Source organism: Taudactylus pleione, unplaced genomic scaffold (genome assembly GCF_031769625.1).
Source record: "Taudactylus pleione unplaced genomic scaffold, aTauple2 ptg002356l, whole genome shotgun sequence".
NCBI classification, from domain to species: Eukaryota; Metazoa; Chordata; class Amphibia; order Anura; family Myobatrachidae; genus Taudactylus; species Taudactylus pleione.
The window spans coordinates 22,025-35,581 of record NW_028286744.1 but is presented as its reverse complement, the minus strand read 5'-3'; the positions used below and the strand labels follow the sequence as shown (position 1 = coordinate 35,581).

The window sequence follows — 13,557 nt, the reverse complement described above, 5'->3', positions numbered from 1 at the left end:
TACGGAGGCAAGATGTCATCCTCATCCTCCTCATCCACCAATTCCTCACCCTCTTCAGTGTGTACATCCTCATCCTCACAGAGTATTAATTAGTCCCCGCTGGAACCACAGGTCCCTCTGTACGTTCTGGAGGCTGGTCTCCCTGGAAGAGTTGATAATTCATTTTATGAACATCATCTTCTCCACATTTTGTGGAAGCAACCTCCTACGCCTTTCGCTGACAAGGTTCCCGGCTGCACTAAACACTCTTTCGGAGTACACACTGGAGGGGGGGCAACTCAGGTAAAATAGAGCCAGTTTGTACAGGGACCTCCAAATTGCTTCTTTTTCCTGCCAGTACAGGTACGGACTGTCTGACATGCCTACTTGGATGCTGTCACCGATGTAATCCTTTAACAGACAGACGCACGCTTGTCGCTGCTGCTTTGAGGATGCAAGTGCGGCTACAGCCCACACAATTCACAAAGACAGGAAAAAAAAAAAGAATATTTTTATTGTTTGTGGAGCGCACTTTGAGGGTTACACCACCCTTTAACAGACAGACGCACGCTTGTCGCTGCTGCTTTGAGGATGCAAGTGCGGCTACAGCCCACACAATTCACAAAGACAGAAAAAAGAAGAAGAATATTTTTATTGTTTGTGTAGCACACTTTGAGGGTGTCACCACCCTTTAACAGACAGACGCACGCTTGTCGCTGCTGCTTTAAGGATGCAGGTGCGGCTACAGCCCACACATTTCACAAAGACCGAAAAAAAAAAGAACAATATTTTAATTGTTTGTGTAGCACACTTTGAGGGTGTCACCACCCTTTAACAGACAGACGCACGCTTGTCGCTGCTGCTTTAAGGATGCAGGTGCGGCTACAGCCCACACATTTCACAAAGATCGAAAAAAAAGAACAATATTTTAATTGTTTGTGTAGCACACTTTGAGGGTGTCACCACCCTTTAACAGACAGACGCACGCTTGTCGCTGCTGCTTTGAGGATGCAAGTGCGGCTACATCGCACACAAGTCACAAACACATTAAAAAAATTGTTTTGTATTTTTTGGAGCACTTTGAGAGTTACACCACCCTTTAACAGACAGACGCACGCTTGTCGCTGCTGCTTTGAGGATGCAAGTGCGGCTACAGCCCACACAATTCACAAAGACAGAAAAAAAAAGAAAAATATTTTTATTGTTTGTGTAGCACACTTTGAGGGTGTCACCACCCTTTAACAGACAGACGCACGCTTGTCGCTGCTGCTTTGAGGATGCAGGTGGAATCTAGACGGGATTTGGAACCGGGGACACACTACCTCCATCAATTGTCTAAATCCCACTGCACTAATGGCGGATACCGGACGCACGTCTAACACCAACATAGCAGTCAAGGCCTCAGTTATACGTTTTGCTTCAGGATGACTGCTGTCGTACTTCATCCTCATCGCTAGGGACTGTTGGAGGGTCAATTGTTTAGTAAAAGTAGTGATGTTCCTACTTCCTCTCTGGGATGATGAACAACTCCCAGCAACAGCAATAGCACTGGGAGGAAGTGGTTCTTGATCTTTCCCTATTTTATTTTTATCGGAGAAAGTTTGGTCCTCCATTTATGTTATATTGATATATACGTGCGGCTAAAGCGCACACAAACACAGAAAATATTTTTTTATTTTTGCTGGAGAGTAGTGCACTTTGTGGGTTACACCACCCTTTAAGAAATGAGCCAGCCGGCTCTTTACTTATGGGACACAGGCGCACGCTTGGCGCTGCTCCTTTATTGATGCACGTGCAGCCACAGTGCACACAAGTCACAAACACAGAAAATATATATTTTTTTGGTTTGGACTGGAGTGTACTTTGGGGGTTACAGCACCCTTTAACGGTCAAGCCAGCCGGCCCTTTACTTATGACACAGGCGCACACTTGGCACTACTTTGTTGATGCACGTGCGGCTACTGCGCACACAATTCACAAACACAGAAAATAATTTTTTTTTCGGTTTGGACTGGAGTGTACTTTTGGGGTTACAGCACCCTTTAACGGTCAAGCCAGCCGGCCCTTTACTTATGACACAGGCGCACGCTTGGCACTACTTTGTTGATGCACGTGCGGCTACTGCGCACACAATTCACAAACACAGAAAATAATTTTTTTTTCGGTTTGGACTGGAGTGTACTTTGGGGGTTACAGCACCCTTTAACGGTCAAGCCAGCCGGCCCTTTACTTATGACACAGGCGCACGCTTGGCACTACTTTGTTGATGCACGTGCGGCTACTGCGCACACAATTCACAAACACAGAAAATATATTATTTTTTTAGCACTTGGGGGGAGCACCCCTGATGGACAGAGCACCCCCTGGACAACACTACAGCACCCCTTTAGGACTGGGACACTGCACAGGACTTTGGAGTGGACACAGCCCCTATGGAGAACTGACTGCACAACACAGTCCAGCCAGCCCCTATGGACTTTGAAGTAGTGGACACAGCCCCTATTAACAACAGCAGCACAGCACAACACAGCCAGCCCCTATGGACTTTGAAGTAGTGGACAACAGCAGCACTACACTACACAGCCCAGCCAGCCCTAACTCCCACCCTCCCTCTTCACTGTCCACAGCCGAGTGAGAAAATGGCGCCGACGCGGGTACCTTATATAGGATCCAAAACCCGCGAGACTCGGAAGGCGGGATGATGACGTTTTGCCTCGATTTCAGATCCGAGTCAGGCGGGAAAAGTCGAGCCTGACTCGGATCGGACTCGGATCGGGGGGGCTCGGGGGGGTTCGGATTTCAGAAATCCGAACCCGCTCACCCCTAGTTTTAACCTATATGTTATATATGAAAAAAAATGTTAGATAGATAAATTGATAAGACAGATAGATCTTACCTGCATTTCACCATTGCTTATCTATCTATCTATCTATCTATCTATCTATCTATCTATCTATCTATCTATCTAACAATCATTTGGATTAAAATAAGCTTAGGTTACAAGGTCAGTAGATCTATTAACAGATACATTTGATAACTGACACTACTATAGCAAGTCACATGATCAGCCTATTGTGGTTATAATTAACATCCTACAGTACCTGCATTTTACTATTGCTATCTATCTATCTATCTATCTATCTATCTATCTATCTATCTATCTATCTATCTATCTATCAGACCAGGTTTGCTAGTACAGGTGCTGGTGTACATTGGATACAGTGGTGTACGAAGGAGGCATACAATAGTAGTCACAAACGGGGTCAGAACCAGACAGACAAGACGGTACCAGGAATCAGACCGTATCAGGGTCAGGAACGAAGCCAAGGATGAATACCAAGCGCAGTACCAGGGAGGAGACAAAATCAGGTCATGAACAAGCCTAAGTCAGGAAGGAGCAGGAGCAAACACAGATAAAGGAACGCTGGAGTAAGGTTGGGAGCCTATATTCTGGCACTTGTTTAGTGCCCAAAGACTCCCTCTTATAGGAAGGAGTTAGAATCTTGCGCAAAACATGACGTCACATTTGGCGCACCTATCTCTTTAAATTCTCCTGCAGGGCGGTGCGCGCTCCCCTAGGGGAGCTGCGGCTGCCTGCATTCCATAGCCATGCCCACGACACAACAGAGGATGGAGCCGAAAGCAGGAACTCCCGCAACGGGGACTTCCCGCCCACTGCCGACCGGGGCTCCAGTGTTGCCGGAGCTGATAAGTAACCACAGGAGTCCGGCACACTGTGACAGATAGATTTATAGATAAATAGACAGATAGATAGATAGATATTGGTGAAATGCAGGTATGATGTGATTTAAAAACACAATAGGCTGACTTGCTATACAACTGTTATTTATCAACTATCATTGACCCAACAAGAACTAGATAAGTTTGTGGATATATATATATATATATATATATATATATAATAGTCTTTTTTCAAAAGTATTAGTTTGTGATCAGTATAGATATACATACACATCACAGACACACATCTTTTCAGAGACTGCAAGATATATGGAGCAGATAAAGGCCCCTATTCAATTTGAGGCGAAAAGCCGTTTCCGCGTGTTTTTGGCGGAAACTTTTCACTGATGACGTCATTTTCGCCTGTTTTGATTTTACTCCATATTCAATTTCAAAGGCGGAAAGTCAATGCAATGTAATAGGCGGAAAAGTTTCGCCTATGAATGGGAGGCGGAAAAAGTGCAGAATTGGGGTTTCGGGATGCAATGTTGCGGGAACCCCCGTGCAGCCTTCAGACAGTCCCCCAAAGGTAATCTGTGTCAAATTTAAAAAAAAAAAACACACTTAAGAACATCCTAAAAAATGACTTTGAATTTGGGGTTGTAAAAAAAAATTTTGGGGGACAAAGTTAAAAACTAGCGAACTTGACTCTGGGGGGGTCCCCAAGTATGCCCCAAGTGGGTAAAGCGGGCACGAGCGCGATACTATTCCACCTACAAAATAGGCGAAAAATCCGGGATGTGGAAAAGTATCGCGGCTCGGCTCAAATTAAATGCGGCTCAAATTCTTTTTGATGTAGATAATATTCAGAACTGGAATGTAGTCAGGAAGCCGACAGTCTAAATGCCGACCGCCGGCATCCCGACTGTCTAATCCCGGCAAGGTGCTAATGACAGGCGTCTATAACCCGACGCCTGTCATTAGACCTACGCCGGGAGCCCGACGCCCGCTATACCGAATGAAGGTAAGCCAGTAGCCCGGCGGCGGACATCCGCGGTGGGGGGAGGGTTAGGTTTTAGGGCTCCCGGGGGGATTAACCCTTCAGAACTATGTTAAAACCATATACTGTACAGTATCTCCTGTAGTGTCCTTCTATTTCTTTCTAGTGTGCATACTATTATATAATTATTATTTTAAAATATTCTTTGTGGTCAAGTAGACCAAGTTCTTTTTTTTAAGTTGAGTATTATTGAAAGTTATGTTTTAACACAGGGGTCAGGGAACTTTTTTACCTTTTACCCCAAAATATATTTAGACTTATAGTTATGCCCCTGTAGCAGTGCCCCCATAGTTATGCCCCTGTAGCAGTGCCCTCATACTTATGCCTCTGTAGCAGTGCCCCCATAGCTATGCCCCTGTAGCAGTGCCCCCATAGTTATGCCCCTGTATCATTGCCCTCACAGTTATGCCCCTGTAGTAGTGCCCTCACAGTTATGACCCTGTAGCAGTGCCCCCATAGTTATGCCCCTGTAGCAGTGCCATAGTTATGCCCCTGTAGCAGTGCCCTCATAGTTATGCCCTGGTTGTAGTGCCCCCATAGTTATGCCCCTGTAGCAGTGCCCCCATAGTGTTGCCCCTGTTGCAGTGCCCCCATAATTATGCCCCTGTAGTGCCGCTTGTACAAAAAAATAAAAAACACCTTAATCCCCTCTCCTGCATCCACCGCCGTCCTGTCCGCCCAGCTGCTCCTCGGAACTATGGGAGAGATGTCATGACGTCTCTCCCATAGTGCGCATGGAGAGAGGCGGAAGCTGGAGTTCAGAAGAGAACTCCAGCCTCCGGCTAACGCGGCGCTGCAGCGAAGGAGCCGGGCGCCCACTGGTAAGAACATATCAGCGGGCGTCCGGCTTACAGCCTCCCTGCGGCGCCGGGCTGGAGGTCACTGACGCCGGGTGCAGCGGGTGCGCCGCTGCACCCGGCGCCAGTGACCTCCATTCCTGGGGGTAATGGACGGACAGCCGGGCATGCAATTCCCAGGAATTTCAGTTTTACCCCAAGAGGGGTAATTTACCCCTGTTCCCCGACCACTGTTTTAACACAAACTAATATAAAAAGAGTTCCCCCCCCCCCCACACAAAAAATAGTAATCTTAGTTTTTCCTTACTTGAAACATAGCTCTGGATTGTGTATTGGTCCCCAATGGAATATCATTTAGAGCGCCTGATTCAGAGTTGTACTCTATGCTGATGTGTTAGCTGTTGAGTGATATTTTGAGAAACGCAGAGGAAAGTCTGACTGCGCATGTGCGATGTGATTGCCAGGTCCTGAACAGACCTCTGTGATCCATGGGCATTCCCGGGTGGAGTCAGGGATGTGGCCGAAAGTGTTCACAAAAAGAGGATGGCTCGTGGGCATGTTATGGGAGTTCCAGGGGTGTGTCTGTGAAAGCAGCTGTGTTCCCAATCGCAGAACCACAGTCTCAGAGGTCATTTTTAGAGAGAAAGTTGACCCGGAATCTGCGCAACCCAGGACTTACTCGAGGATTCGATATGAGTGCGATGTTGTGTCGATGGTGGTGTGATCTCAAACCCCCGGCAGATCTGCACACAACTAAGATAGGGAAAGTGGGTGTCTGTCAAACACTATATCAGACAGGGAGTATGTTGTTTGGCATTAACATATTTTCGCATATAAATTGCAAGCATTATCGCAGCTGTGAATGCAATAACATATGACTCTGAATCAGGCCCAGTGTCTATATTACATAGCGTTCACCAGAATGAGTGCTCTTCTGCATAATGGCCACTAGAAGGCGGTCTGCGTAATAAAGTGGTAATTGAGGCAATGAGTAGAATAGCTACAGTGAGAGTGCAGTACATTTGGGGATTGATAGAAGGATTAATAGTGGCAGTATCCAAAGGCCATGAATGCCAGTCCTGAGCTTCAGGCTACTGCAGCTTAAGCTAAATAAAGCATTTATAACCTCATAAAAACAGCTGGACCCTTTGCAACACACTATTCATAGCCAGAACACTAACAACTTAGATCACAAGCTGGCAAGTCTGGTTCCATCACTGAAGTAATAATCTCACCTTAAGGACTCTTTGATGGCCGGGTAGAAGAGCATCACATTTACAATTATATTACAAGAAACAGCAGGTTATGAGATAACATAAAGCAGTCTTGGTACTTACCGCATATTGAACCTTCATCGTCTCCTCCTGGGCAGTCCAGCTGAAAGTCACACACCTTCACATTACCAATACATTCCCCGTTTTTACAAAGGAATGGTGAATCCCAGGGGCAGGTAGATGAATCTCCCTCTCTATGGCCTGAAGTGAGAAGATAGTGATTTTGAAATTTGGACAAGTATGTGACCAGCCAGATGTTGTTTGCTTTAAGCTAAATGTGCGTCTACCAGCAACTCAATCTGATGATTTACGTACAACTCCGATGCTTGGTGATCTGTTCATGCGCAGGATCTCTACGGCACATGTATAAATCTGTATCTGTGACGACAGTCGCAGTTGGCCCTAAGCCTCAGAATGATTGCAATTTTAAATAGTAAATGAAGTGACTTCTGTAAAATTTAATTTACATGACAGCCCTGTGAGTCACTACCCCACCCAGGTTGTTTTGGTTGTTATTATAGTGAATACCCACAGAACTAGCTTTACTAGAACAATGAGTTTCGAACAATGCTCTATGGGAACAATAGGCTTGATTCAAAGATATTGTTACGAATCCCAAAGACTACTCCGCGTAAGCCCCCTAGAACCCGGCCTGGTGAGGTCTTCCGCCACTAACAGCCACCCGTTGTTCCCTTAGAACTGAAGACGTTCACCGGTACTTAAGTTGCCGCCTGGAATTAATACTTGAGGTAGTAGAAGCTTACGCGGGTGTCTGATGGGATCCAGTTGTGAGGTGAGGAGTTTGAAACAGGAAGTGTCAATGAGGCAACTAGAGACCCGATGGTGTGGCTGGAGAGCCAGTGATGCGGCTTGAGTGCCAATGTGCAGGAAGGTTTGGCTTTGAGAGCCGATGGTGTGGCTGGAGAGCCAGTGATGCGGCTTGAGTGCTGAGGTGCAGGAAGGTTTGGCTTTGAGAGCCGACGATGCGGCTTATGAGCCGATGGTGCGGCTTTGAGCCAGTAGTAAGAGTAAAGGATTAGATGTTGTGCCGTTGGGAGCTGATGATACGGTTAAGGTGTTGATGCTGTGGCTTTGGAGCTGGTACACAGGTTGGTGTACTTGAGATGTGGCTTTGAGAGCCGATGGTGTGGCTTTGAGAGCCAATAGTGTGGCTAAGGTGCCGATGGTGCGGCTTTGAGCCAGTAGTAAGAGTAAAGGATTAGATTTTGTGGCTTTGGGAGCTGATGATGTGGCTAAGGTGTCGATGGTGCAGCTTGGGAGCTGGTACACAGCCTGGTGTACTTGAGATGCAGCTTTGAGAGCTGATGGTGCAGCTTGGGAGCCGTTACACAAGTTGGTGTACTTGATATGCAGCTTTGAGAGCCAATGGTGCGGCTATGGAGCCGGTACACAAGTTAGTGTACTTGACATGCAGCTTTGAGAGCCAAAGGTGCGGCTTGGGAGCCGGTACACAATTTGAGGTACTTGAGATGTGGCTTTGAGAGCCAAAGGTGCGGCTTGGGAGCCGGTACACAATTTGGTGTACTAGAGATGTGGCTTTGAGAGCTGAAGGTGCGGCTTGGGAGCTGGTACACAGGTTGGTGTACTTGAGATGTGGCTTTGAGAGCCGATGGTGCGGCTTGGGAGCCGGTGCACAAGTTGGTGTACTTGAGATGTGGCTTTGAGAGCCGACGGGAGCATGGAAGCTGCTGGTGCGGCTGGGAAGCCGATGGAGTGGCTTAGGAGCTGGTGGCAGAATGAAAGCTGCTGGTGCGGCTGGGAAACCAATGCAGTGATTTGTGAGCCGATGGCAGCACAGAAGCTGCTTGTGTGGCTGGGAAGCCGATGCAGTGGCTGGTGAGCCGGTGGCAGCACGGAAGCTGCAGGTGCGGCTGGGAAGCCGATGCAGTGGCTGGTGAGCCGGTGGCAGCACGGAAGCTGCTGGTGTGGCTGGGAAGCAAATGCAGTGGCTGATGAGCCTGTGGCAGCACGGAAGCTGCTGGTGTGGCTGGGAAGCCGATAATCGGTGGTTAGGCAATACCGCTGGAGAACCAGGACACAACACAGCAAGAAAGCACAGAATCCTGACCATGCAGCAGAGCCGAGAGAGCCAAAAGGAGTGCTATAGTCAGCTAGGCGCAAAAGGCCAGCGTGCACAAATAGAGGAAGGAACAAATCACACCATGCTGTGGAAAACACGTGACCTCCTGTGATGTGCAGATTGCCTAGCAACTGACGGAACAGCAACAACAGCATCAGGAGAAGGTAAACTGCTAGAGGGAGACAAGTCGTGCCCGTGACTTGTAACAGTACCCCCCCTTGAAGTGGGGTTGAAGAACTCCCACAACCCGGTTTGTCCGGAAAATCTCAGAAGAAAAGTATCTTCAACCTGGGAGCATGTACAGCATTTTCAGGAACCCAGGTGCGCTCCTATGTGCCTTAGCTTTCCCAGTGGAAATCTTAGAATCCAAGATTCTCTCAACCACAAATTTGTGTTGACCGTGGACTACAATAGAAGCAGGCCTGGATGGAAGCTTGGGCTTGAACTTGACTGAACTAAAGACAAACAAGGAACAGTGGAAGGTGTTGTTGGCAAACTGGAGTCGAATGAATTTGCTCTGGAATGTTGACACGTGACACAGAAAAAAGGAGAAACTGAAGAAGCTGAATGGTACGAGTTGTTAAAGGCAAATTCAGCCAGCAGCAGATGAGAAACCCAGTCATTATGGCATTTGGAAACATAACAGCGTAGATACTGCTCCAGGGACTGGTTAGCATGCTCAGTTTGCCCGTTGGACTGCGGATGATACCCTGAGGAAAGACTGAGGCAAATGCCCGAGGATTAATAGAAGGCTCTACAAAATTGTGCCACAAATTGTGTTCCTCGATCTGACACTATATCCTCCAGAAGACCATGCAGGTGAAAGATATGCTGAAGAAATAAACTGAAAAGCTCATTAGCAGAGGGTAGCTTGGTCAATGGGATGAAATGTGCCATCTTGCTAAAGCGGTCCACAATAGTCCAGATGATGGAGCATCAGGCAGAAACTGGGAGGTCAACGACAAAGTCCATGGCTATGTGTGTCCAAGGTCTTTTAGATATGGAGAGACAGCAACAGGCCAGAAGGGACTGTCCAAGGTGTTTTGTTTCAAGCATAGATCTCACATGCCAGGACAAATTCGCAAACATCATTGTTCAGAGAAGGCCACCAGATTGCATGAGAGAGTAAGTCAACCGTCTTGCTAATACCAGGATGCCCGAAAGCTCATTGAGAGTGGAAATTCAGTAAAACTGACTTCCTGAATCTTTCTGGAACAAATAGACCAGGAGGTTTTTCTGGAGGAGATTCCAACTGACAGGCCTGAATGAGTTTAGCTAGGTTTCGAGCAAAAGCACAGTGAATGCGAGACTCAGGGATAATTGGTTCGCCAGAGCAGGCAGTCTGCTGCACTGGAACAAAGCTCCTAGAGAGGGCATCAGCCTTGATATTTTTAGATCCGGGACGGAAGGATATAAGGAAGTTGAAGCGAGTAAAGAATAGTGCCCAGCGTGCTTGTTGGGAGTTAAATCACTTGGCAGACTAGATATATGACAAGTTCTTATGGTCGGTAAGAACCGTGATTTGATGTTTGGCCACCTCAAGCCAGTGTCTCCAGTCTTCAAAGGCCCGCTTAATTGCGAGTAGCTCCCAATTTCCCACATCATAATTGCATTCTGCTGAGGTGAATTTGCGGGAAAAGTAAGTACATGGATGCAATTTGTTGTCAACTGAATCTCTCTGGGACAGGATGGCTCCAGCTCAAACCTCGGAGGTGTCCACTTCAAGAACAAACGGGAAGTCCGGATTAGGATGACAGAGGACTGGAGCCTGTGTGAAAGCGGTCTTAAGAGCCTCGAAAGCCTGAACAGCCTTAGATGTCCAATTGAAGGTATCAGCTCCTTGTTTAGTCAGTTTTACTATGGGTGCCACGATAGTAGAGAAAGAGTTGATAAACCTCCTGTAGTAGTTGGCAAAGCCGAGGAAGCACTGAATAGCTTTAAGGGTAGTTGGTTGGACCCACTCCAGTATGGCTTTGACTTTACCCGGGTCCATGGAAAATCCCTGAAAGGATATAATGTATCCTAAAAACGAGACTTGGGTGACATCGAAATCACACTTCTCCAGTTTAGCGTAGAGGTGGTTTTCACGCAGTTTTTGTAAGACTTGATGGACATGCTGGTGATGTTGGTCCACAGACTGAGAGAAAATAAGGATGTCGTCGAGATAGGACTACTACAAATTTTGCCAGGAATTCTCAAAGGACATCGTTGATGAGTTCCTGGAAGACGCTGGATCGTTGGAAATGCCGAATGGCATGACCAAGTACTCATAGTGCCCTGAGTGAGTGCTGAAGGCCATCTTCTACTCATCCCCACTCTAAATTCGGATCAGATTATATGCTCCTCGAAGGTCGGTCTTAGAAAAGATGTGAGCTTGTCGCAGCTGATCGAACAGTACCGAAATGAGCGGTAGAGGATAAGAGTTGTTAACGGTAATTTTGTTTAGACATCTGTAATCTATGCCCGGACGGAGGAACTCGTACTTCTTTTCAATGAAGAAAAAAACAGCCCCAACCGGTGACTTAGAGGGGTGGATGAATCCCTTCTCCAATGCGTCCTCGATGTACTCTTTCATCGACTTGTCCTCCGGAATGGAAAGGGAATACAGTCGGCCTTTAGGTAATTTGGCACCCTGAACTAAATTAATGGCACAGTCGTATGAACGATGCGAAGGAAGGACACCTGCTAGCTGTTTGGAGAAAACATCGGCATAATTACGGTACTGAGGTGGGATGGCCGGAGTAATTTTGGCAACCGCAGGTTGAACTGACCGAACAGGAATAGCTAGACAGTGAGTTTGGAGAGGCGGCAAAAGGCCAGCGTGCACAAATAAGGGAAGGAACCAATCACACCGTGCTGTGCAAAATACGTGATCTCCTGTGATGTGCAGATCGCCTAGCAACTGACGGAACAGGAACAACAGCGTCCGGAGAAGGTAAACTGCTAGAGGGTGACAAGACGTGCCCGCGACTTGTAACAGATATACGCATCTCCACAACATCTTTTATGCAGCAGGGATACAAAATTATGCTACCGTCGCAGGAGGCCTCTTGTGTATATAAACCCCTCCTGCCGGCTTCTGTGATCTGCTGCTGCGTACAAGGATGCAGCCATCAGATCACTTACGTGAACATCGCTCATCTGAGTAACCCTCAGGATGGCCATGAAATACACTCTGCCAGAGCCAATGGAGTTGTGTCGGAAGACGCAAACACTAGCCTCGGCACGCTAGAAAATGGGGCTGACACGCCCTTTATGGGATGCTGGTCGTCACCGTCCCTTCCCTGCCCACAAATGACAGTCGCAGTGCCCCATAAGCTGCAGTATGATTGACATGCTGCGGTTTAGGGAGCACTGTGACCGTCGTCGCAGACACAGTTTGGGACATGCACAGTACAGATCCTGCGAATGCACCAATCGGCAAGCATCATAGTTACATGTATATGGAAACCACCGGGTTTGTGTACAACTCAGAATCAGGCCAATATACATATAGGCCTCTTCAAAGCTGAACAGACTCCTGTAAAAATGCCATGTACATGGCAGCACTGTAAAGAAATACCAACATCTCGTTTTTGAATATGGTACAGGCTTTTACTGACATTGAAGAAGTTCCTTCTCCTTTAGTCAGAGGACCTTTCTCTTTCTAACTCTCGGTCTAACTTCCTGTCCAGCTCCATTCCCATCCGCACATCATAACATGCCCTGACTTTCTCATAGGGATAGCCATCAAAGGATTAACCATTGATGATGCCATCGTGCTTAGCACCATCGCTGCATTTGTGCCATTGGTCGCGGAGAAGCGTCCCTACTTTCTCATCACACTAGTGGAGAGATCGCTGCCTCCTAAAGAATCAGCACACTGATCTGACACAGCCTGATCTTCTGTGGCTTTTTGATGATCTGATTGGCCATAGATTGGCTAAAACTTGTTCTAACTCCCTTCACCATAAGTGCAAAGACACTGACAGACAGGAGATGAAGATTAATAACAAGATGGGGCTCTGGCCCTTGTTAATTGTAAATTACATATAAAGAAAATAAAATCTCACTAATGGTTGTTAATGAACTTACCATCAAAGCAGCTTCTTAGGTAGAGAGCATCCAGAACAAGGAGGTTGTCTGTCTTCAAAGCAGAAAAGTTGTAATTCAGAGAGATCTGAAAGGGGACATCCATTCTACCGATCTCCGTGCTCAGCTTCTTCCAGTGAGATCTATTGTACAAGCCAGAGCACAAAATAATGCATTGTTTTCAGGCTCATGGCTACATTTTAATCCATGTATCCGCCAAGAGCCTTGGTGTAACATGCGTACCCCTGACAATGTAAGGCTTGTGACAACTACGTCCAGCAAGGTGGCTGGAGGGCATTCTCACTGTGCTACAGAACTTCTAAGGAATGGATTTCCATGCCACTCCACAATGGAACAGTAATACAATCACATGACGCCTGACAAAGGATTTACTAAGCTGTAACACAGTGCATTTGTAAGCCTAGCAATTTGGTTTTAACAATTTAAAATTTATTCCAAAGTGCACTGACGTGATTAGATCACAAACCTTTTTTTACTGTATTAAAGTGGAAGCCAATGAAAGTGTTTTCATATACTGTTGAAAGGGATACATTATACTGATATTGACATAGAGTCTGTTACAGAGTTGAATGC

General features: G+C 46.9%; 1 protein-coding gene across 1 annotated transcript in view; it reads right to left on the bottom strand.

Annotated features, from left to right (window-relative positions):
- LOC148431374 (tyrosine-protein kinase receptor-like) overlaps positions 1-13,106 on the bottom strand; it is a gene marked incomplete at both ends in the record, with an annotated part of 41,462 nt that extends 28,356 nt beyond the window's left edge. Inside the window, 2 exons of the mRNA XM_088466044.1 lie at positions 6,855-6,992; positions 12,967-13,106. Of these exons, the coding sequence (XP_088322170.1) occupies positions 6,855-6,992; positions 12,967-13,106 (278 nt within the window). The remainder of the gene's footprint in view (positions 1-6,854; positions 6,993-12,966) is intronic.
- Between the last annotated feature and the right edge of the window lie 451 nt (positions 13,107-13,557).